At 37.5% G+C, this 25,593-nt stretch overlaps 1 protein-coding gene across 5 annotated transcripts in view; it reads right to left on the bottom strand.

Moving 5' to 3' along the window:
- ITSN2 (intersectin 2) overlaps positions 1-25,593 on the bottom strand; it is an 86,570-nt gene that overhangs the window by 42,065 nt on the left and 18,912 nt on the right. For all 5 annotated transcript variants that reach the window (XM_069805670.1, XM_069805674.1, XM_069805675.1 and 2 more), the window contains exons 3-11: positions 11,252-11,344; positions 9,486-9,549; positions 7,592-7,755; positions 6,082-6,279; positions 5,701-5,797; positions 3,937-4,079; positions 2,563-2,626; positions 593-730; positions 398-483 (exon numbers count right to left, since the gene is read on the bottom strand). In XM_069805670.1, coding sequence (XP_069661771.1) covers positions 398-483; positions 593-730; positions 2,563-2,626; positions 3,937-4,079; positions 5,701-5,797; positions 6,082-6,279; positions 7,592-7,755; positions 9,486-9,549; positions 11,252-11,344 — 1,047 coding nt within the window. The remainder of the gene's footprint in view (positions 1-397; positions 484-592; positions 731-2,562; positions 2,627-3,936; positions 4,080-5,700; positions 5,798-6,081; positions 6,280-7,591; positions 7,756-9,485; positions 9,550-11,251; positions 11,345-25,593) is intronic.

Here is a 25,593-nt window from a genome sequence, read left to right as displayed (position 1 = left end):
TTATGTGCAGATTGCATCTAGTTTTCAGAGAATTAAGCTACATTGGAACTCCTTGCTTTCAAAATGTCCAGAACAAAGTAATGCCAGGAACTTTCAACTGAAAAAAAATTGCAGTAGCATGGCAGTATTTGGCCATGAAGGATTTCTTTTCCAAAATACATTATTAATCAGCACACTTTTCCTTTCCTACAGCTAAAAATAGCCCCTATCTCTGCCTTCTCAATTCTATTAGATGTAATACACTGACAACATCCACTTAACAACCTTTAACAAGTTAGAAGGGATCTAGCTCCTGAAATGAAGCTCCCTAGGAATTTGATTATGTCTTCCACTTTCTAAAGTTTTCAGTGCCCTTCAAAGACAGCCCTATACATTAAGAATGTGAACCCTATTTTACCTGGCTGTTTTTTCTGTGGCTCTTCCTCTTGCACAGGCTGGTAAGATGGCAGAGTTCCATTTATGTTTTCAGTACATTTTCCACTCCTGGAGGGAAAAAAACCCCACCATTGTTAGAGAAATAACACAGTTATTTTCTTTGTATAAAACACTTCCGTTGAAAATATATTATGTTTCACTGCCCTCAGTGATATACCTGAAAGAAGGTGGTACCAGTTCAAGAGGCAGAGTTAGTGGCAGAGGTTGTCCAGCTTTGGCCATATCAGTTAGGTGCATGGCTAACACAAACTCATCAGCTTTCAGCTGTCCATCTCCATCAATATCAGCTAGTGACCTGCACAGTTTTAACAGCAATAATAATTAGAACCACAATTAGAATCACTCACAAATGACAGCTGAAACAATTTACTGTAAAAATAATTTTAAAAATAGAGAATTCCTGGGAAATGTTCTGGTAAAAATAATTACAATTAATAACATGAACAGTTGATGAAGGGAGATATTATTTTGTTTAATAATATAATGCTATTCAGATGCTTTCGTAAAATACAGCAAAAAGGACAGGAAAGGTTAAGAGACAACTCTTGATTTATTGTATCACCAAGAGAAGAGCTGGGAAGAGAATCCAGGACTGTTCTTAACCAGCTCAAAATGCTAGAAACCACTTTTCCCAATATTTTTAAAGCAAAAGAAAACATTATATAAAATTACATCAAATTCTACAACAGGAACCTTTGCATAGAAATCTTTTTTCCCCTTGTGTCTCCTCAACAGTGCAAGGAAGATGTGAGCTGCCCCAGAGTACCTTGCAATGGGTAGGAAAAGGATCACCTACCCCCTCTAAGGAGAAGGCAAACTACACAATCATATCATTAGCCTACAAAATGCTTCCCACACAACCAGGGTGGTGGTGTGGGTGGGAAACCAGTGACATGTTTCCAGAAATGCAGGCAAGAAAGCAGGAACCTTTCTCAAAGAACTATCTACGTGGATACAATTGTAAGAATGTGTCCTTAGAATGCACTTAAGTGAAATGCTTAATAAAATAACTGCTTGATAAAAAAAAAAAAATCAGTTAAAAAACCCAGCTACTTAAAACCAAAAGGGAAACAACAAAACAAAAATACCCCATCACCCACACACACACCACAGTGAAAAACAAAAGCAGGAGATGATGAAACAAGATTTTTATTATGTTCAAAGACCAGGACTATTCACACATAATTGTACCATTATTACAGTAATTACCATGAATATGGTACCCTGGTAGAAATATTTGTAATTCCTCACTTTGGACAGAACTGAAATTTGGGCTCTTAATTCTCTACATGAGCACATAGACCTCTTCACACTGGCTACTGACATATTCAGGCTAGGCACCCAGGAGGAAAACAGTCACTATATACCTGCTTTATTTCCCCATACTCCAGAGTGGAGGAATACAACCCAACACTCCCTTTTTTACCCTCACAGCATGCAACCAAACAAGTTGAATGAATAATAAGGAATATTTCAGCTTGCTGCTGAGACAAACAACTGCCCTGGGATAAAGATGAAGAAGAAAGGGACCTCAGAAAGAGATGCAAAGCACCAAATCATTGTGAATTCTCTAGGGCCAGTATATTTTACATCTGAGTTATGTCTGAAGGCATAGTTCAAACTACCATATCTAGCAGGGCAGATTATTCAAGCCTTCAGACAACTGTAACCATTTCCATCACCACAGTAAAAGCAAGCCTTAACAAACGTGTAATATGCAGATAACTTTATGGGAACTGCAGTAAAACTCTAAAAATCTGAAGGGTTACTTTATTTTTAATCTTTCTCTATATTTTAAAACTAACACGCTTGATGTCAGAATCCTACTTTTAAAATGAACAAATCCTCATCTCAGCTAAACTAGTGCATCACTGAATCAGAAATTGAAATTAATATCTGTACTATTATATGGACTTTAACACACACAAAAGAGTGAAAAAATGAACTATATTATGTCAAGGTGTCTTTTGAAAATGTACTAATGAACAAACTCGTTTAAGAAGTAGCTTAGTTTCAGTTTATAATTTTAGATCTACAGTGTCCCTTCATCATTTCTTATTAAATAAAGTATATTTCCTCTCTTAACACCATAAATGTGCTGAATTCATAATCAGTAACTAAACTTACCAAATAGTAGCCAGCTGAGTCTGTGAAAGGTTTGATTGCAGAAGGGCATTCCTTGCTTGAAATCCTTAGTGAAAAAGATTTTAGTAAAAATAAATACTTTGAACAAAGACTCACATGTAGCAAAAAAATAGGTCATGAACTGGGGCATGTTTATTTTTAATATTATCTAATCCATTTTCATCAGTGGCTAACAGTTGGCTTTACTTCTCAGCTTAACAACAGGCATTACAACCTGAACACAATAAAGAGGTAAGTATTCTTGTGTAATTTTTTTCACTCGGAGCACCTAACAGAAAAATTGACATGAAAAATGGATATTTATGGTAATCCCCCCAGTTGTTATGAAAGCACAGCTGACTGTCTACCTAAAGCTTGAGCTAGCATGCTGGAAAGCTACCAGCTTTCCTTTGATAGCACAGAACTGTATACCTTTCCAGGCAGGTCGATGAAACCTTCAGCCCAAAATCAACTGAAGAAGATAAAAAGCATTGAGTCCCTTTCTTGAAAGGGAGAACTAGCCTCCTTTTTTGTAGGCTAGGAAACTGAGGCAGAGGCTTGGCAAGTGCTTATTGAAAATGGGAAACATAGTCAGATACAGACATACACACTGACTTTACATCTACTAACTGTTTGACCAGCACTCTACTCGCTGCATTACAGCGAGTAATCCAGTTTTATAAGAACTTTCATAAAACTCTTACTAACTTTGTGTGAAGTCTTTCGAAACCACCATAATGCCATGGCACAGCACAAATGTCACTGAAAGTCAACAAGGAATGACTCTCTTAAATTACTTTTGAAAAATTCCCATCAATGGCTGCAGTGCCTTTCCCGAATTGTTTTCTTTGAAAAGATAAAGCCCAAATATCTAAGCAATTACAAATACATATGCATAGCAGCACATGGCACAAAAATGGTTGTGAGATGTCCCCCAGTTTACAAGTCATAAGAAAGAGTTTCAGTCCAAAGAGTGACGTTTAGAGAATGACTGCTGACTTGGTGGAGCTAACTTCCCCACCCTTATGGTTCTCAGGCTCTTCTAGTTAGATCCCACTACTGCCACTCTTCTCTTCTCCCCCTCGACTGCTGCTGTAGCTTCCCCAGTCTACCTGGGGAGACTGCTGCCTCCTCAGGCCCCTCCAGGTCTAACACAGAGCCCAGGCCAATAAACTGATAGCTATTTCCATTTCTCGGCTGACTGGAACCAGTAGCCGAAACTCATTCTCTCCTGCATAGGTCTGAATATCAACAATTTCGTCTTTTATTTCATATGGAAGTCAAATCCCAAACTGGGATTCCACCCCTCAGCCTGTGACATTCCAGAGGCAGAAAACACTGCTGGTTTTCCCCCTCCATAGCAAATGCCATACTCACCTGATAAATAGCCACTCATACTTTTATCAAGACTGTTAAATTTCTGTCTGTATTTTAATCTGGAGGCCTGAGGAACTGCCCAGTCTGAGGATGCAATCTTTGGTGAATTACCAGCTAGTGAAGCACTAGAGGAAGAATTCGAACTGTAATACAATGAGAGAGAGAGAGAACTCAAAGTTACTTGGCTTAATAATAAACAGGTACTGGAACAGAAGATATGTAATATCTTCTGGTAACATGAAACAACTTCCACAAAGTTCTTCCTCTGCTAACTTGCTACAAATATTTTCATCACTAATAAGAAATTTTAGTGTGAAAGTTAAGGACACATATCTAAAATGAAACTCTTGAATTCAAGATCCTGTTCCCTTGGTATCACAGACACTTACGCCACATTCGGTCCACCACTGCAACGTACTACTATTGGAAACCATAGAAAAACATCTCAACTTTCACAAGAATGTTTACAAGGGCTGTGAAGCATTGGGCGATGTCTAAGTAACTTTAAGAGGTATGCAAATGAATAACCATGAGCATATAAATTTATCTGAAAAACTCACAACTAAAATCAGCTTCTAAAGCTGCTAAAGCCATTATATTCCATCTCCACCTATTCTTTTTATTAGTGACAATGACAGACTGAATGGAGTTTTTCCAACTCATTCAGTTTCTGCAGAATAGCACTTAATGGAGCGTTTAGTTACACCTATAAAACTTCCACCTGCAACTCCCAGCATTTTCATAGTGTCCCATCTTTGAAGATCAGACAAAACCAGGTGCATCCAGCCTGCCTTGTTTAAGGTAATCCCCTACTCTGCCAAGTAAAAACTATTTGCAGTGTTATCCACGGCAATAAAGTAAAGAATGCTGATATAAACAAAGCCTTTGGGGCATGATGCTGGATAGACATCCTTTGCATGGAATTAGGTAACATGATGGTGAAAATGCTGTCAACAGTAACACTGAAGAAGAGCTACTTTGCAACACTACAACACCAGCAAAAGAAAGCTTTCTAATTAAAAAAGAAGAAAAAAACCCATAAGATGATTACAGGTACACACGATGCCTACAACCATCTTATTGAACATCTGCTAGTATCAGGTGTCTGTCTGTATGAGGAGCCCAAAGTTAGACACGCATTCATTCTAGATGCCTTGTATCAGCAGCAAAGAGGTACAGGTACTTCTGAGTCACCCTCTGGAACGGAGCTGGGGCTGTGATGCTCTCTGGATTGTCATTTGGGAGACTGTTCCCTGGATGCCCAATTGATAGATAAGCTTAGTCCCTCACTTCGTCTATGGCAAAGCTCTAAAATCAGTGAAACACAGCAGCTGATTACAAGGATTCATAATCTTCTATTATTCATAAATCAAATTCACACATAAATATTTATAACACATACTATCCTTACAGGCCTGCTAATTTCATGGAGCCCTCTATAATGAATGGAGCACATCAATCCATAAACATTGCTTTTAAAACCACTTGTTAAGTTTCACTTCTACTTCCTAATGAGGTACTTCCCTTCTTTTTGGCACCACTTTCTCTCATTTGAACTCCTCACCTACTTCGGATAGTTTTGTCAGATTTACTGAAAATATTATTTATTGTGCATATCAAAACAATCTGTTTTCAGACTTGGTAGATCGTATTAGATAGACTAATTTTTAATTAATATACTTTGGAAATAGAAGTGCTCTATAAGTTTTGGAAGATATACTACTTAAGTTTAAGATATAACCATTTAAAACTTAACTTTCATACCTGCTAGATCCTAAATCGATTAGTGACTGTGCCTTCTGTATACTAGTACCACCAAACCCTCCTGCCATAGGACCTAAAGAACCAGTATGAGGCAGTGCTGAAACAAACAAACAAACAAACCAAAAAACTGTAAAGCAACTGGGTATAACGTAATGCTTTCTAATAAACACTCAAGGCTTTGAGAGAAATAAGAAAAGCTAATCAGTGCCTTGTTGTTAAGATTAACTAGTTAGAACTGATTTGACAAATGTGAACTTTGGAAAAAATATAGTTTTATTTTTTTTTAACTTGCATGCAAAAATTAGCATTCCTGTCTGGAATTAGCCAGAGAAAATAGGATTCACAATTCTGAAAGCAAGTACTGGACTGTACTATACTTACTTGAAGAGAAAGGTATGGACAAAGGCTGCAGAAGGCTGGATGTTCCATTTGGCAACGAGGAGGTACTGACAGAAGGCACCAGGGGAGCAGAGATAACCAAAGGAGGAATGGAAGTCATGGAGGTCAGAGACATGGGAGCTAATGGTGTGATCGTAGACATAGACGTTGGCATGGACAGATTTGGCATACTACCCATTCCTAGAGCAAAATCCAACAATTCATGATTTAATATTGCAGAGGCTCCAGCAAGAAATTGGGTCCATTATGCTAGGGAGAAAATACATAAAGCAACCTGTGTCCAGAGATACAATGAGTTAAAATAGATGCTTGTGTATAATATTTACTTTTTCTCTAAATTTTAGACAAGACAGCTCACAGAAGAAAATATACTGAAGAATATGAACTAAAAAAAAAAAAAAAAAAAAATCCTTACAAGCAATTCATTCTCAAGGTAGATTTAGCTAGTATTTCACCAAAGAATAAGATCTAGTTTTCTATAATTGCAGTTATAACTAGTTCTTCAAGAAGCCTTTCCATGTCTGGCCCCTGAGACAGAATTACAATGCAACTCAAAAGTTGTGACAATCCTCTACGGGGAGAAGCTGATACTCTTTCTGAATCAAGTCTCTTGCAAGTGTCAGCCTTGGAAGAATCCATACGGGTGAAAAGTCCATACTTTGGGACCCATGCCTAGCAAATGGTTTCTTTAAGGCAGTTGCCTGAAGCAAATAAGGGCACTTGAATTACTGGCTGAATCTCGTGGAAGACAACAGCATGCAGATGAGATGATGGAAGGTTAATAGGAATTAATTGTATGCCAACCATAGCTATCTAGAAATGCATACACTTGTATGCAAACACACAAGATTTAGCGATGGGCAGACATTTTAAATTGTGTATGTAATTAATATATGCATGTATTTAATTTCAGCATAGAAGTATGCACTAATTTTGTAATCCAGCTGAAGTCATTACATATATTTTGTTCCACAAAACAACAAAACAGCAACAGGCATGCACTGAATCCCAAAACACCATCAGAAAGGGAAAAAAAGTTAAAATAATTCTATTCAACTGATCATATAACCAAAATAGACAACCTGATTAATTTTGAAAAAATATTTAAAATAAGTGTTCTACCAAAACTTTGACCTTTACTAAGTTCACCTTTACAAACCCCAAGTACAAACAGGTGAATGAGCAGGAGGGAGACAAAAAAAGACCACCAGTACGAGACGAAAGCCTGAAAGTCAGATGACAGATGCGAATGGCCTTCTTGCACCTCGTCAAAATTCAATAGAAGGTTTTCCTTTATTATTAAGTGTCTTCAAAGAATGAAATCATAAAAAATGTCAAGAAAGTGACTTTGTGAATTTCCTAAATCAGAATATCCTTGGGTCTTTTTCACTGATTCACTCAACTGTTGTGGTCAGATTAATGCTTGTATTTGGCTGCAATTAACTGTGGTTTTTTACCTCCGAACACTAAGTAATTATATATTCATAAGTACCAAAGCGAGCTGACATTAGCGGCGAAAATACTGGAGTTTGTTTCATGACAGGAGGGAGAACTGCAGGCAAGTGCTGTCCTTGCAATTTCAGCTTGATGAGTTTCATGGCTATAGAGAACTCCTGTTGATCCATTTTTCCATCCTTGTTCAGGTCCGATAGTGTCCTTACAAACAAAATAAAATAAAATTAGAAAAGCCCACAAGGAAGAAATGCAAATTTAACTTTTTCACTTAACAAGAAGCTTTTCTATCAGATTTATTTACTGGTTTTGTACAAGAAAACAAGAAACTTATCGCAACCATTTATAGATTTTCTACTTTTGACAACATTCAAACCCTCAGAAGTTGGAGAAGTTTGACTACCCCCTTGGTAGTCTTCTGCAGAGTTCAGTTTTAAAGTTGCTATATATTAAATACTTAACACCTGAGAAAGTAGGAAGACACTAGGAAAAGCAGTAGTCTCCTGCTCAGTGGATACACCTGTTGCCTCTGCTGCATGCCTCTGCTATGCTTTTTTCTACGCTACTAGCCAGACTAATTATTTTAAATTAATGTCTGGTAATGTAAGGAATTAATGCAAGAATCTGAAAACGGAAGGATGCAGAAACCTGCTAAAGGCACTATATACCACTATGAAAACTCCATTAATTCACAAAGAGTGTTATGGGTTTTTTTAAGCCTGACAGCCACACTATCTTTATTTGGAAAAGTGTCAAAGGAACTCAAAACACAACAGGAAATATATGCAACAGTGCATACATAAACAGACAAAATTTCTGGTCAGACAGAAAATATGAAATCTTACTGGTATTTAAACATGCGAGGACCAGGCACAGGAATGTAAATATAATTAGGAGAAAAAAAAAAAAAATCAGACTTAATATTAAGCTACATTTTCAATTTCATTCTGTTACTATTCAGTATAAAACTCCAAGGCCCTAAAAAAATTTCTTTACAGCTCTTTTCTAGGCACTTTAAGTGTCTGAAGAAGAAATTAACTTTGCATTTAGTTAGTTTCTTTAATATTCTTTCACAAGTGAGTTCTTAATTATTATGAGCCTCCACTCCATGTCTTTTAGCACATGTACATCTTCATAACAACCAAGTACCCCAAAATGAACACAGTATTCTAGTGAAGACTGAGGAGTTACAAAGAAAAAAATGTCTGTTTCAAGTGTCGCAATCATCACATATATGCTGCAAAGAACAGCACTTCTTCCAGTTCCTGTATTACAGCATTGGTTGGTATCTTACAGTGTATTACAACTGTTATAACATTTTCTGTGGCTTTAGATTTTTTTTCCCATCTTCTACTTTCAGTGTATTTTCCACTCCCAGTTTAGTAGCATATAATTTTTCCCACACTTAGTCTTATTGCCATTTTTTAGTGGTTACTAGTATTTCAAACATCATTCAATTTGGTATCTCCAGCAATTCATTAACCCATTATCTACCTCTTTTCCCATATTATTATTTAAAGTGTTATTTTTTTACCTCTTTTTCCATATTATTATTTAAAATATAAAGACAAGGCTTAACAATTACCTTTGTGGCAATCCAACAGGCACTTCCCTCTATGAAAGCCTTGCAATTTATCATCAGTTTTTGTTTCAAGCACTTACTATAGTTTAAAAAGGCTGTGTTCAATATCATCCAATTTGAATTAACATCATAAGAAAGATTTTAAAAGATACTGCTTTTTAATTAAGTGTTGGTACACATATGGGCTCAATCCTTCCTCTAAATTTAAGAAAATTAAAACAATGATTCAGACAACACTCCTACTTTGACTGCTGAAAGCCTGTTTGAGACAAGACAACATACTAAAGGTAGTAGTTGAATGCTATGTATCTCCTATCTTAAAAAAAGAAAAAAAAAGTAAATAATACCTTACCATATTTCAGCAAGGATTGAAGCTGGTAGACCTGATTGCAAAAAAAAGGTACGTGCTTGATCACCTATGATAAACAAGAAAGACAGACAGACTTTTACACTAGAGGATAGTTTTTCAGAAGACCTCAGCACTCTCTTATGGGACCAGATTTTCAAAAGGAACCAGCACGCTAGATGCCAAGCTTTCCAGTTTTGTACCACCTAACTCCTTCCCTGGTGACTGCAATCATCAGATACCCATGTATTCTGTAATCCTGAATCCCTGCTCTGAGAAGTTATTTCAAATAGCTATAAAAAGCTTTAACAGGTCACAAATAACAGCTGCCAACAGTTTAATAGATACAAGATTTAAAGAAGTAAAAATGACTGAAAATTTAGTCCTGACCCAATTACTTTTACTGGAAAGGATGTGCATGCTATTTCTTTCCTTCTCCTTCATTCAATCTAACTTTAGCCAGTACTGCCTCTCTAGAAAAACTGGAAAGATTTCATGTCCTAACTAATATCCCGTTCCGTCACAGAACATCTGCTATTTCAGTATTTTGGGAAGGGAATGGGAACTGTTGTGCAATCCCATATCAAGTTCCACATCAATTGGTACTGACCATGCTGTTAAACAAACTTGTAATAAAACACAGGTAGTGCTGTTTATGCTTACCTATGAGTGAATTACAGATGCTTAAAGCTAAGACTTCAAGTTATTCTTTCAGCTTTCTTCCTTTGTATTCATACGCAGCCTTTCATTTCAAGCACTTGCCAAATAAATAATGAAGTCTACAGACGTATGTGCAGGTAAGAGCCCAGATGTGGCCTAAAGGTAGTCAAGTCCCTGGGACTGCATACTTTTCAGCTGGTGGTAAAGTAAACACCAGCCTCCCAGAGCTGTTTGGCCAAAGCACGAGTTACCTATCACTTAGCCAGAAGATGTGCATGTTCCAAACAGACAACTTCCCCGCTCTTTCCTCAGTCTTTTTTCGACCAAAATGAGGAAAAGCAGGGGCAGTGGAGTCACCAGATAGGTAGTTAGGAGGGTAGGAGAGATTGGGGCTGGTCTTTAGTGCCCACCTGCACACAAAGAATGGGGCATTCTTAAGTCATCTTTGCCAGTGAAATCGAGCCTTTTCTTGATGTCACGAGCAGATTCTTAAATTTAAAAACTGCATATTCTGAGGTGCGCAGCAACATGACCCAATTGTTTCAGAGGAGAAGCAGCTGAATGCAACTGGAACTGACAGCAGGCCATTGCAAAATGCCATTAGCCCATCCAGAACTTGCTGAAGGCCCAAGGGGTAATGAATTTCAAGCGGTCATTAACAAGGACAAGCTGTCAGCATCTCTTTCCCTGCCTCCTCCCCGAAACAAAGATATCTAACAGCACAGTATTCTCTAACACTGTTCAGACAGAGGAGAGCCACTTCTGGTGTCTCTGGCGTCACTTGCCACAATAGCTACTGTTAAGTGCTCCTTGGCAGCCTCCCAACTAAGCACAGATTTCGCCTGATACTCTTTGGTTTTTGAAACTAGACAGAATGACAGCACATAACCACTAGCTGCAGAAGTGACAGGGTTAATAAAAGAGCGTTCCTGTGCCAGACTTTAGCCCAAAGCTTGTAGAAGTTTAATAATAACACATGGCTGTTTGCCCAAAGAGTATGGTTATTAGTCACACAACAAAGGGCAAGAAATAGGATGCAGTTTTCAAACTGTTTTACAAAGACACTTATGCACACACAGAAGTTAACATGTAATGCAGAATCTCAGACCGACCTGTAATGTAGCCTCCTGTGGGTTTAAGGCTATCAAACTGCTTGTCATGCTTGGCCCGCTCTTCAGAGGTGATGGCCCATATGTTTGGGCCTCCTAAAAAAAAAAAAACAAAAAACCAAAACACTGAATAAAGCACGTCACTTGCAAAATAAAAGCTTGGCTTCTCAAGAGACAAAGTCAGATCTAGACACACCCAGCTCCTACCAGTTTGGCAAGGACATTACGAAACACAAACCTGCTTCCCAGATGTGCAAGCGCTAGCTGAGACAATTCCTCAACTAGATTGCTTTACACTCGCTTTCAAACAAGGTCTGTCGTCCTCCAAAGCTGGTGAAAAGCAGTTTCCTGTTGCTGCCGATTGTGTGCAGCCCAGGCAGGATGCACGCTGCTCACCGTACCCTGCGTGAACCAAATACTCCTCTGGTTCACCGATAAACAAATGGCGTTCAATGTCGCTTAAAGGTTCTCGTACAGAGGGCTAACACCGTACCGCTGCGAGAAAGACTCATGCTTCACCTTGCCAATACTCTAAAAAAAATAATTGGGTCTGCTAACAAAAATATGTTGGTTTTGTCTGACAAAATAGTAACATTCCAGGTTGTTTTGGTTTTTTTTTAAACAGCATACAATTTCAATTTACCATTTTTCAATGATTTAAAAAAAAAAAGTATAAAATATTACAGCCTCAAAGTAACAAAGAGAAATTGCAGGGAATAATCATATTTACAGAGCTGTGCTGATATACCAGGTAGAAACAACAGTGACTTTCAGAAAAACTCCTACCTGCTGTCTAAAGGTCAGGGTGTGCATCCTTTGCAGGAAAAGCAGTTTGCCAGAAATAATTGGGTTTGTGGTTTTTTTTTTTTAAGTAGGAGGAAGTTTTAGTTGGGAAGTTCTCGACAAATATCTAATTTTTCAAATCAATGAATGCAAGAATTAGCCAAAATTCTGAATGGAAACCCCCAAAACAGCATGAAAAGGTTATTACTTAACAAAACCTGACCTTTAAAAATACATTCTATTGAGCATTACTACTTCCAAAGAACTGTTAAATCTGTTCTTCAAGTATTTGTATTGCTCACTAGAAGACAGTCAAGGGAATAATAATCCTTCAAATAAGATATTAACAAGTTGCTTTAAAAACCACAGCACTTTTAAAGAAAGTTACTATAAAATGCTTCCTCTTTTCCTACATAAACTGACTTTAAACGCTTTGAATCTACAAAAATTCAACAGGTTTTTTTCAGTTTTTCAGAGAATAATAACAAAGGGACTGCAAGCTGATGTACATGCCAATATAGACACATTAGTGATGTTAATCATCTCTCATCTGTGTTTAGACATATATGCAAACACATTTTCCAAAAAAGACTTAACGTCTCCTCTTAAGAAGCTCCTGTTAAGACTGTCATTCTGCTCACATGTGTACAAATTTAATTCTTCACCCATGCTGCTTAATAGGGAAATACAAATAGTTAAAAAACTAAACCGAAACAAAACAGAAACTCACTGGGGATATGTATGACAGAAAGAGTGGGAGGGCATTGGGATACAACCTCTATGCACCTGAATTTGGAGTTTTGCTTCCCTCTCTTAAGGATATACCGATTTTTTTTTTTAGAATGGCCTCAATGAAAGGGTCTTCTTGCAGGCTGCACGCAAAACTGCACTTCAAGAACCCTCTCCTTCTTTCTTCTGATTAAATGAATCTAAATAAATCTAGATTATATACTGATAATAAATCTAAATAGATCTAAATCAGATCTAAATCTAGTAACTGATAGGCAGTGTGAGTATTGCTGTAATACACAAATGAGGACAACTTACATCCAATGGCAAAAATTAAGAGGAGCACTTGAATCTTTTTAAAATGTTAATTTTAAGATATGAATGGGAAGCGCATAACGTGGTTAATGATTATAGAAATTATCTGGACAAAATAAAGAAGTCCTCCTAAAGCTGTCAGCAGCAACTTCATTTATGGAAAATAAAATATTAGCAACATCACATTTTCCTTATATAAAATACTGTGTTTTGATCATCTTTTGAAGCAGGTAGCTACAACACTCCTCAGCTTTTTATAATCAATGACAGGAAGATTAAGACCACCACAATATATTCACATGTCAGTGGCTGCAAAGTGCTAAAAATACAGTAACAATTCCTTGACCGGAGTTACAGCCATCACCATAGTTTCTCTAAAGAATCCAATTTACATTGTAAGGGAACTTCTGTTTAAACGTGAAATGCACAATTTCCTATTTATACATCACAAAGTAAGCAAGAAAATGGCAATCAATCTTGAAACTCTTCTAGTACATTTCAGCAAAACATGTCTTTGAATACAATCTGGCAAATTATGTTTCCTCTTCAACTATGAAATTCAAAGTTCTACATGGCATTGTCTCAAATGTGTTAAAATTTTGCAGTTCAGCGAATCACCAGATTCACACCTGTAGCTGTATGATGGTTAACATCTCATTCAAGTGTTTCAAGATCAGCATTCACCCTTCATTCTCATTTTTGCCTTCATACACACTCCCCAAGAATCTCACTATTTTTTGCACACTAAATATTTTGCGCACTTTTGCTCAAAGGACCACAATTGCTGTTAGCATGGTTTATTCGTTCCCAGACTAAACATGCAAAAGCATTTTTTCAGCAACCATCTCCATGACAGGTTTCTTGCAAGTATAAATTTCATTTAAGAAAGATATCTTTGGCTACAACCCACATTATTATAGCAACAAGTGCTTCTAGCATAGTCCTAGCAAGTCAGTGCAAGCAGCTACTGTCACAGCAAAGTAATAACTATGAACACACATGTTATCAAAGTACATAGTGTGAATGTTCCAGGAGAATTAATATATATCCTGAAAAGACCAACCTGCTAATAATTTATTTTCAAAGGTAAGAATTTCAGATTTTCCCTATCCCTGAGGACAGAGACTGAAAATCTTTTTTTCTGGTGCCTAATTCCATAAAGATATGCTCTCCACTGGGTTTTTTATAGGCATGGAAGAAAATAATGTAGTAAGTCTTAAAATCCAAAGCAGACCTCCTCCCTCATAATTTGACTGTTGTACTTAGAAGTGAATATATAAAAATATACATACTTTGTAAATATAAATTCAAAGAAATCATATTCAGTTCAGACAATTTTAGCCACATCTCTCTTAACACCTATCAACATTCAGTAATACCTCAAAATTTAAGAAGTTTAAAAGGAGATATCACAGCGTCTTTTAATTTAGAAAGCTGAATCAAAATGTGTATTAAATTCCAACTAGAAATGGTTGGGGGGAGGGGCAGGGGAAGCAAAGTAGTATCCAAAGTCTTTCCAAAGCTGTGATTCCTTACAAGCCAAGCCAAGAAAGTAATGTGGGCTTTTTTTAGCAGGAATTAGGATCTAGAGAACAATGTACCTTCAAGTCAGCACAGCTCTCCAGTCTGATAGTGAGATTTTTTGTGCTTGTCTATAACTGAACAAAGTCCCAGAAAACTAAATTTTAACCTAACATCACTTAAGAGAGAGTGTCTGCCATTTTCAGCCTGAACTATAACAGGTCATTGTTTTATGAATACAGGTTAATAACCTTTGGACAATGAAATAATTTGTTTAAAAGGAAAAAAAATTTTAAAGACCTCAATACTTATAATAGGGATCCAGTGTGGGCATTCAAGCCCCATCCAACATTTCTTATTTAAAGGATTCACTGTTTTTTCCAACTCCCACCCCAATACGCAACAGAAACAAAATAAAAAGCATAGCACAAGAGGAGAGTTTAAAGCATTCCGAGAGCTTATTTTTAGCTTAACCAGGTGCTCATGTCTCTTTTGATGTTACCATTTGGTGATACAAATAAGAAAAGAAAATCTATGTACAGAAAGTGTCATTTAAATTAAGATTCCTCAAAATACCAAGCACAAATACCACATCGGTCTATCTGAAATTAACACTTTGAACAATGGGGATCACAAGGTCTTGGCAATTCCACAAAGCACGTCATGAAACCATTCGTCAAAGTAATTGCCATGATTACTTATAGTACAACCGAGACCATCACAATAAAGACTTACCACAGACAAAATTAGTTTGAAACTCAGTTCTCCTGTGCAATCACCATAAAAACATGCTACAGTCCTCACAAATACTGTGGCTGCTTCCCAAAGCTACCACCAGTGGTAAAACTGGCCACTCAGCGTCACTGCTGAGAAATATTACACCGCCTGGTTTACAAACAACCACGCTTTGGGCACGCTGAACTGTGACAAAGGGAAGACTACTCCTTTTCTTGGAAGGACAAAGCTGCAGGAAGGGTCAAACAGAAACATCTGCCATCCAAGACACATCATCTAAACTTATCTAGCTTAGCTCAATTTTTTTCACACTAACGCCTTCAATCCCAGGGCTGAGAAACATCTTGCCCATAAGCCAGATGCAGCCAAAAGGAACAATTAATTTTGCCCAGAGACATCATTGTTCTTCTTCCTTCCTCACAGCCCCAGCCCTTACTCATGGCAAGACATACGCAAATCACAAAACCAAACTGCAGGCATCTCTTCACAAACACCTCTGATCACAGGATGGAGCAAGAGGCATGCATCTCCTTGATAGAGCAGTGGTGAACCTTTGGCTCTCCAGAGATTCTCAGCTGGCACCAAGTAGCAGTGAACTACAATACTTTTACAAATCACTTCAGCATCAGAAATCAAAATACAGTTGCCACTACATGCTCTCATGACAGGCTTTGCTGCAGCCAATGAATAGCACATTACTACTTTTCTGACTTAGCTTAAATTTCCTGGAAATTTTCTAAAGAGAAATAATTTTTTCCCAACTGTAGATGGTACGATTTTGGAGGGGAAGAAAAAAAGTACAGTCATTCTGACATGAAGATATCTCATAAAGTAATTATTCTTCAAAAGAGGTTACTTTGCAATCTCACAACTTCATACATGAAGCAAGACCTACCTGGATGAAGCTAACACTGTATTTGACTACACTGCATTTTTAGGAATCAAAACTCAAGAAGTCCTGAACCTGGGAGACTTTCCCCATAAAGATTTTCCCCAGAATAGAGTAACTATTGCCTTCACTTGCTTTTTCTGTTTATGAAAAAAATAAAAGAACGTATTTCTATATTAGTAACACTTTTGGAAGACAGATGTCAAACTATCTTTCTTTTCTAGAGAAGGTTGGTACTTTCAGAGAAGACTCTGGATAAACATCAGGACTAGCAAGTGTTCTTGAGATCCAACATGGGAAACCTGCACTCAAGGTCCAGAAGCATCTCAGTGGATTCCTTATACCACATCAGAAAACCAACAGAGAAAGCTCCTTTACTTGCCCACTCCACAGCTCTACAACATGTTCAAGAGTTCAAAGTCGCATGTGGATTCTACCCACACAGAAAGTCCGTACGGAACGACAAAGACCCACACAAACAACCTGGTGCTAAACATCATTTTAATGTACCTCCAAGACTTCTCTAAAGATGACAAAGTACATACCAACTTCACCTTCATGTAACAGGTATTAACATGTAATTCAATGTGGTAGCACTCACAATTTTATAGTGTTGGAAACAAGTGACTATGCTGGGGATTAAACAACTTTTTCTGTTCCTTTAAACTCATTCTAAATAAAAAATATCTTTCTATGAGAGAGTATGAGGGTCTGCTTATGGCAGGATCACAGCATTTGGTAGGACAGCTCCAGAAATGTCTTTACAACACTGCATCAGACAGATAATCTTCTGAAGAAAATAAAGGACTTGCTTTGAAGGGCTGCCAACATCAGAAACGGAAACACTGTTCTTTTCTTAAAACAGTAAGCTGCCATCGAAAAAGAGGGGAGAAAAGAAAGTGCAATCCTAGAAGAAAAGTAAATAGACTTGAAAATGCTCTGTAAAGACCTCTGCCACTGGTTAGTACTACTTGTAGGCAAAAGGTAGTTGTACCAAGAGCAGTGCTATTAGTGAAGAGGATAAAGGCAACTTCTTACTTGTGGAAAATCATAAGACATTTCTCACATTCTCCAAAGAACTGTATTTGTTTTTCACTGATAGGCGTTGCTTGTTTTTCTCTAATAAAAACTATGCTCCAACGACCCACAAAGCTAATTAACTCCACAGAGATAATGAACCTAAATTGAAAGAGCATTCCTTGTACACATAAGTCACGAAGATGAGTGATTATACCACTACCTTTTTAACCATCAAAAAAACTAGTATTAAGCTTCATAATGACTCTAAATAAATATTTATCCCCATGTTTAAAGACGGGGAAATTTCAATACAGACATGCAGCAGCATGCCTCAAGCTGCACAACTTGGGGTGTTCCTTAATGCAACCAGCAATTACATTACTGTCTCCCATTAGAAGCCTCGAGTGAGTTGTTTGGTATAAGACATGTTGGGATAAATCTAATAATCCCAGTCTTTCTCTGTCTGTGTTTGTAGATAAGTTCACCACAGAATTATTTATTAGATTTAATGCTCCCAACTGAGATGTTGAATCACACTTCTAATTTTTCCCTCAGTGGTGAGTAAACACTCCAGGAGTCTGAAAATATACAGAACATTTTACCATTAGTCTGGATTTCCAGATTCCTTATCAGTGTTATTGCTATTTTCAATATTTGCTTCCCTCCCTTGTTGTTGATTCTTTATATATAAAACATAGGAGAAAATGCTGACCAATGATAAGCATTTATTCTTATTTAGGTGCGCAAATATGTTACTGCAGCTTTGGGTCCATCCCAAAGTACCACCTTGCTCTTCCTTGAGGAACACACCTCCTATTCCCAGTTCCCATGTTCTTGGGCCACAGCAGGAGCCACATGCAACCTCCTTTCACAACACATACATTAATCCCGCTGCTACTTGTCCTACCAGAAATGCTTCATGGAGGCTCTCAGCATATTAAGCAACACTGCAGCAACTGCCAGAGGAAAAGGATATGTCTATGCTTAACAACAATTTCAGCAGCTTCTTTATACACAGTTAAAAGGAAACACCTGTAGCTAAAGCATGTTAAAAAAGGGGAAACATGTTTCTCCTTCAATCTTGTATTTTCACTAACATTACAAGAATTGTGCCCATTGAAGCCAAGAGAATTTTTAAAGATTTTCAAGTGTCTCTGATGTGCTACCCAAAAATAAGTGTTACCTGCAGACAGGCTGTTAAATAGAGTCAGACAAGTGCAGAGCTACACAGATTTGGCCAAAAAATGCTTGCTTAATTGAAGAGCATGCTTACAGAAATATGGACAAAGCAGCAGCAGACACATTGTATTTTAGGGTACAGTTCATATTGTCTACATTATGTACAGGATTTGTAGGTATTTTGGTGTATTGGGAATCCTCAGGTTCAGCAGTTCACTAAAATCAACTACTGGGCTCGTTTAAACTAACCACCAGCTCCTACAAAACAGAAGCAGAACTCCATATGATGCAGTATTTTGCCTGACAATATGGTCACTGGCATCCCCCACTTGGATACACAAAATCTATCTGTAAAGGAAGAACATTAAAATTTCTGTGCCATGCAATGATCTCAATGTAGGAACATAATCCTTGCTTTTAGAATGAGTATAATCCCTAAAACAATTTAGAAATACCTAATAGTCTAGTCCACGCTAACATTAAAGATCCACTTGTTTTCTGAATTTTACAGCACAACTTGACGATTCCAAAGCACTTAAACTATCAGTTTATAATAACAGGATAGTATTTCTATACTTTCTAAAAATCACAGAATCATTTAGCTTATTATGGCTATCCATTTCCAGCAGTTCCCATTTAATTAAATTATTGCCAAGCTTCACTGAAACATAAAGAAACACATCAAGCAAGCAAAATACTAAAAAAAGAAAACACAGACAGCAATTTACAGCAATTTTACTTGAAGATGTGTAAACAAAATAATCTCTTTTTAAAGTTTTGTTAGAGCTCCACTAATGTAAAAAACACATTAGGAAAAGTGTATAAACATGACAGTACTCTCAACTGCACGTTAGCATGCTACCTTTTACACTAGTTTTCTGTAGAATTTGTGACAACTCATTCAATAGTATTTTCTGAAGTTTTAATGAAACAAGTTTTCTACTCATCAAAAAGTGCAATTACTGTAACCTACACTGTTGGTAAACTCATACTTTAGTCTTAAAAACTAATTTAACTTCTCCTTTTCTTACAGGAAAAAGTTGGCACACAGACTTGGCTTAACCTAAGCCTTCCCCATATCTACATTCAATAGAAGCAATAAATATAAAAGTATTTTCTGCCTAATTCTGGAAAAACAATGCCTTTGAAATCACCTGTAGTCACTGAGTTACTAACACTGATGCAGCACATGAAACAAGCCCATTCTTCTACCCAATGACATAGCCATGTCTTTGCCCAGAATCAGAGAATCTTTCAGTTTGGAAAAGCCCTTTAAGATCATCAAGTCCAACCGTTAACCTAGCACTGCCAAGGCCACCACTAAACCATGGCCCTAAGCACCACATCTACATGTCTTTTAAACACCTCCAGGGATGGCGACTCCACCATTTCCCTGAACAGCCTGTTCCAGTGCTTGACAACACCTTCAGTGAAGAAAGTTTTCCTAATATCCAATCTAAACCTCCCTGGCGCACCTTGGGGCCACCTCCTCTCGTCCTGTCACTTGTTACTTGGGAGAAGGGACCGACCCCCACCTGGCTACAACCTCCTTTCAGGTAGTTGTAGAGAGCGATCAGGTCTCCCCTCAGCCTCCTTTTCTCCATATTAAACCACCCTAGTTCCATCAGCCGCTCCTCATAAGACTTGTGCTCTGGACCCTTCACCAGCTTCGTTGCCCTTCTCTGGACACACTCCAGCACCTCAATGTCTTTCTTGTAGTGAGGGGCCCAAAACTGAACACAGGACTCGAGGTGCAGCCTCACCAGTGCCGAGTAAAGGGGGACGATGACTTCCCTAGTCCTGCAATTAATACTTTCAGATTCATTTTAGAGACAGAAAAAAGAGAGAAGAAAAAAGTCACACCAACAAGAATCTTTCCAGTGGAAGGCATGAAAAGTTCAAAGTAAGCAATATTATCAAGGCATAAAGTAAGCATACTTTGCCAAATTCTCCCCTACCAGCTGCAAGACCTGCCTCCGTTTGTTGTTAAGGTAAGCATACTTCCAGCTGAGACTCCACAGCCTTTCTTCCCAGCATGACACAGAAGATGGAAGATATGCTTACCCTTTGGTTTAGGACAAGTCAGAAGCTGTTCTGAGTAAACCCCTGTCAACGTGCATAGCATTGAAGTCTTCAGTGAGGAAAATGGAAGTTTCTAGTCACCATGTTTGAGGAAAAAGGCCACCAGAGCTCAGACTGAACTTTTCTAATTCTGAAAACATACTTTTTACACTGCTGTTGCTCACCAGCATTCACAGTAAAACCACTACAACTTAACTAAAAATTTACAAAAGGATAATTTGTTTAATTATTGTCTAGCAAATCTCTGTGGAGTGCGGCAAACTAGTAAGATTCAGGTGAGTTTCCATCTGTGGGAGCTAGTAAATCTTTCCACACTGGCAGAAATGCAGGCAATAAAAATACCAGGCAAAAGGATGCAAAATGAACCTTGAAATTAGGTGGAGTAAATGAAATTATTCTCCTACAAAAACATACCCTGACATAAAATCAGAACAGAACTCTGTTCAAGGAATATTAGACCCTTCATAGTAATTTTTGTAGTTCTCACCATTATCTGGCCATTAGAGTAAAAATGGCATCTCTGGGTTCTCAGACTTGAGGAGGAAGTCTGGGACCAGGAGGAAGGCTGATGGGCTATATTTTACAATGGAAAATTGGGAAACAGACTTGAAAGGAAAGAGGAAAAGACAAGAACCACCAAATTACAAAAAAAAAAATTACACAGGAAGGGTGGGAGAGAAGGAAAATAAAGAGGCATTTCACAAATGATCTGTGGAATAAAATTAAATTAGGAGATAATGTAGGAAACAAAACAGTAACGACCCTGCCAGCATAGACCAAATATTCACCTAGCTAAGCTCCTGGCACAGAATGACAGGCTGAGGCAAGCACGTAGTGGTACTTCCCCAGGATGTCTTCTCAGCTCGTAGTGGCGCTCCTGAACCAGAGGTGGTACCTCATCAATGGAAGGAAAATCCACCCATCTCTAATCACTTAAGGAATCCAAGTACCCTTTTGGCATCCACAGCTTCCTACAGCTTTCACTGTTTATCTGACACTGTGCAAAGTGCTCTGTTTGGTATCTGCCAGTGGTATTTTCATTCGATACTGGTTAATTCTTGTGTTATCAGAGATTAATTACTATTTCCTTGGCTATAAAATGACGAATGACCTTGAGAAAGTGGCATCTACTATACCGACCATCCCTACCATTTCTTTTCCAAGCTGAAATGTCCTAGTCAATGTAATTATTCCTCATATGGAAGCTGTTCTGTATCTTTGATCATTCTTGTTACCCTCCTCTTTGTAATTTCTAGTCCTGACAGAAGGAAAACATGTAGGAGGAGCTGGAAGAAAACACAAAGGTAACAAAAGCAAGAATAAGAGAGTTTGCTTAAACAGTACTCCTTATAATGGTAAATTACCAATTAGCAGAACTTCCCAACTATATCCAGTATATATACAATACTACTTTCCCAGTGCACTAGGGAGTTTGATTTAAAATATAATAAATTAAAAATTGTCTAATGTTCATAAGACCTTTGGTATCAGTTTATATCATAGTCCCTAATTCTGCCTCCACAGCGGCTCACAGGGCCACTTAGGGAATAGAATTAGGAACAGACTTCTTCCCTGGGTATTACAGTTTCTCAACTGTCAGAAATCAGCAATTTGGCAGACTTCTTGAGCCAAAAAAGCATTTAATAGCCATGGCATAGATCTTTCCTCCCCAAGTTTTAATTCCATGTACTTGGAACTTTTGGCTCCAAAGCATCTTGAAACAGTGAGTCCCAAAACTGGCTTGTTCATTATGTGAAACAAACCAACCAACCAACAAACCCATCTTCTTCTGCCTGCCTTAAACTCAGTAATTTCACTAGGTATTGCTTTCCTTTTCAGTTACAAAAAAACAGTGACTGTTCTTTCCCTTGTTAGCCTTTTCTATACTAATATGGCTTTACAGATTTCTATCATATCCTCAACTCAGCTGTCTCATCTCTAAACTAAACTAAACGGCTCTAATCCATTTAGTCTCCCTTAACACAGGAGCCACGTTCTCTCTTTGGCCATCTTTTTCCTTGGTATCCTTACTCTGTGTCTAATTCTAGGTCTTTCCATAGCCTCGAGCATAACAGATCCTGGCAATAGCAGAGTGGATAATTTCCAGAAAGGTGAGCCTAGCAGATGTTGAGTTATTTTCAGGTTAGGTTAAAAAGTACTGTCCATGTATTTCTCAATCCAATCTGAATATAGAGAACATGAGAAATAAGACAAGCAATACTGCTGGCCTTCCAACCCACATCATCTATATCAGAAACAGTTTATACATTAACTCGCACCTGTATTTCTGCCCCCCCAAGCTTGAAGATTTCTTGTGAAATACAGTGTTACAAAAGCACTATCATTTGTTGCACAGCAAATTTTACCTGTAGTTCTTAAGAAAATATAAGCGTACTCTTTTCCATACTGTTATACAAGTATCAGCACACACTATAGCAAGTGCAGAGTTCTTCGATAACAGTGAAATCATGACTTTCAGGAAATATATGTTTCCTAAAGAAACAAAAACTGTACTGCAGAGATCACAGTTAAACACAAAACTAGGGTTATGAGAAGAAATGCAGGGGAAAATGTTGGTACATGCTTTAAAGTATACCAACTATTATTAAAAAAAAACAAAACCGAAACTTTTAAACAAATTCCCTCAATAAACAGCATTAAGACAGCTCTTGATATTCAGTTTATCTTACCTGTTCTTGAGAATCGCACACAGAGAACTTCACATCCAACTAAACCACAGATGTTTTTAAGTTATTAAAATATCTTCTCTGAAAGTACCTGATAAGAATGCTAGTCCCATGAACACTGATATTCTTTCAGCTTTCCAGGGTTTCACCCCTTCTAGCTATCTCAATTATGATTTAAGGTTACTATTCCATTGTAGGAAAAACAACAGATGTCCTGAAGAACCGATGCAGTATATTGAAAAGCCTGAACATACAAGATTCCTGATTAAAGTAACACAGCATTATATAAATATATCTGACAGACCACAATGTCTAAAATTGTGTTTATTCTTGCCATTATAATTAGTGGGCTAAACCTGAACTCATTCTGCCAATACCAATTAATATCATCTATGGCCTGTTCAAAGTGGCCACAATGATCACAGATGACATGGAATTTAGTAGATGTTAAGATAGTACCACTTCACATGACGGCCATCAACCCTAAACTGCAACAACCACATGAAGTAGTTTATCAGAGTAGTACATTTCCCAGACTTTTGAGCTAAACCTTCAAGGAAATGAAAATTTTAACAGTCAAAGCACTTTGAAGCTCAGCCATGGGATAGATTTATGTTTCTGAATCCCTTCACCTAAGCTTTCAGTCCTCTGGCTCCATTTTGGGGAAGTATTTGTAGATCTTCTTGTGTTTTTTTTGTTTAGGTTTTTATATGCTTTGAAGAAAAACCATCAGGAAGTCTCACTGACATCCAAAACAAATAAAGCAGCTTGCATTACAGTATTATTATTACAGATAAAAACTGTGCTGGGTTCCCCACTCAGTGTAATGTTACCCTATAAAAGCTAACACATGACACTAACAAAATAAAATCTTAGCAAGACAAAGCAGCTATAGGCTTAAAGTAATTTAATGGATGAAGATCTAACACTAATCTTCACTAGGTTATGATCTAATTATTTTATTTAGTTCATTTTTTACATTTTAGGAGCACAGGATTGGAAGGGACTTCCAAGGTCACCATGTCCAGACTGCTGCTACTCCAAGAAACTCTTAATACATTAATTCCTTCCTAAAATGCGAGCTCTGCCATAAGGTGATCAGACTTTTTCCTTGACCATAGTCCAGAATGTCACTGCTGACAGAACTGTTCCCATTCCCAGACCAACTGCACCAACAGCTGATTCATCTCTATCTAACCTTGTGCTAACATTGTACTTAAAGTTATTTTCCCTCCTTAATGTTTATCTTCCTAATACAAAAAAATAAAGAGCAAATTTATTTACTGTAAAGTAAATACAATGAAATAAAAGTAAGCGTTAATTTTGGTAGGTTAACAAAGCCAATCTCTTTAGTCCTTCTCAACATGTAATTAATTTCTCCAGGATAACACTGAAGCCTAACTCTGCATCTCTTACACTTCCTGGGTTATCTTCCCTCCTAAGCAGATAACCCAAATTCTACCCTATATCCCACAAGATGTCTCACCAGTGCCTTATGCAATAGCACACAGTACTGCTTATTTCACCCGCCACATTTTAGGATGCATTTCCTTTCCCTCAATCATGTAATTATTACATAATCACCTAATACATCCGGTTGTCCTCCTCCTTAGTCACAGCCAACTGCTAAGTTCCCAACATACAGCAAAAATTCTTCTAGCCCATAATAGTATGACTAAAAAGCTATTTGAAGACAGCACAACAGAAATGTGATGAAACTTAACCAATGATGTGCAGTTCATACTGTGTAATTCTGGCTGGAAAATGACTCCTAAGTTTGTGTCATCAACCAATTTAACCAGCATACATTTGCTTTTTACTGATGATGTTGACATAAATAATAAAAACTAAGACTGGTCTCAAGATAAAAATCAGTGAAGAATATCATTATTACAACATCCTAATTTAAAGTTTGCATTTTCTCTCCCTCTTAGTTATTTCTCTAACTAAGTTCAAACATGGATCTGTTAGACTTTGTCTACAAAATTCAGTTACTGCAGAAGGCATAAGGTGCAACCTTCCTTTGTTAAAACCTAGTTCCATTTATTCCCTTTAACATTTACCTCCATGTCCAATTACTTCTTCCTTCCAAGATTTCCTCTTACATGTTCTGTGTGAATCATATTATCCTCATAATTAAATATGAATAAGACACTTTGTATTTCGCAATCCTATAGTGCTTTTTCTGACTTGTTACGATTAAAGAAAACATATAATACAGCACACACAACTGGAAATCTAATTTTTTGCAGGGTGTGATAGTGGAAGATATACGCCCCTCTGACTTGAGCATAAGAATTTTGCTCCATATCAGCTGACACCACTGTCCTCACTGAAAAGTGAGAGGAAGGATTAATTTATAAGTAAGGACACAGAAAAGTATTTGTCCTTGTCTTAGAATTTCT

The sequence above is a fragment of the Haliaeetus albicilla genome, chromosome 18, assembly GCF_947461875.1.
Source record: "Haliaeetus albicilla chromosome 18, bHalAlb1.1, whole genome shotgun sequence".
Taxonomy (NCBI): domain Eukaryota; kingdom Metazoa; phylum Chordata; class Aves; order Accipitriformes; family Accipitridae; genus Haliaeetus; species Haliaeetus albicilla.
The sequence above is the reverse complement of the archived record's forward strand: the minus strand, read 5'-3'. Positions and strand labels throughout refer to the sequence as shown.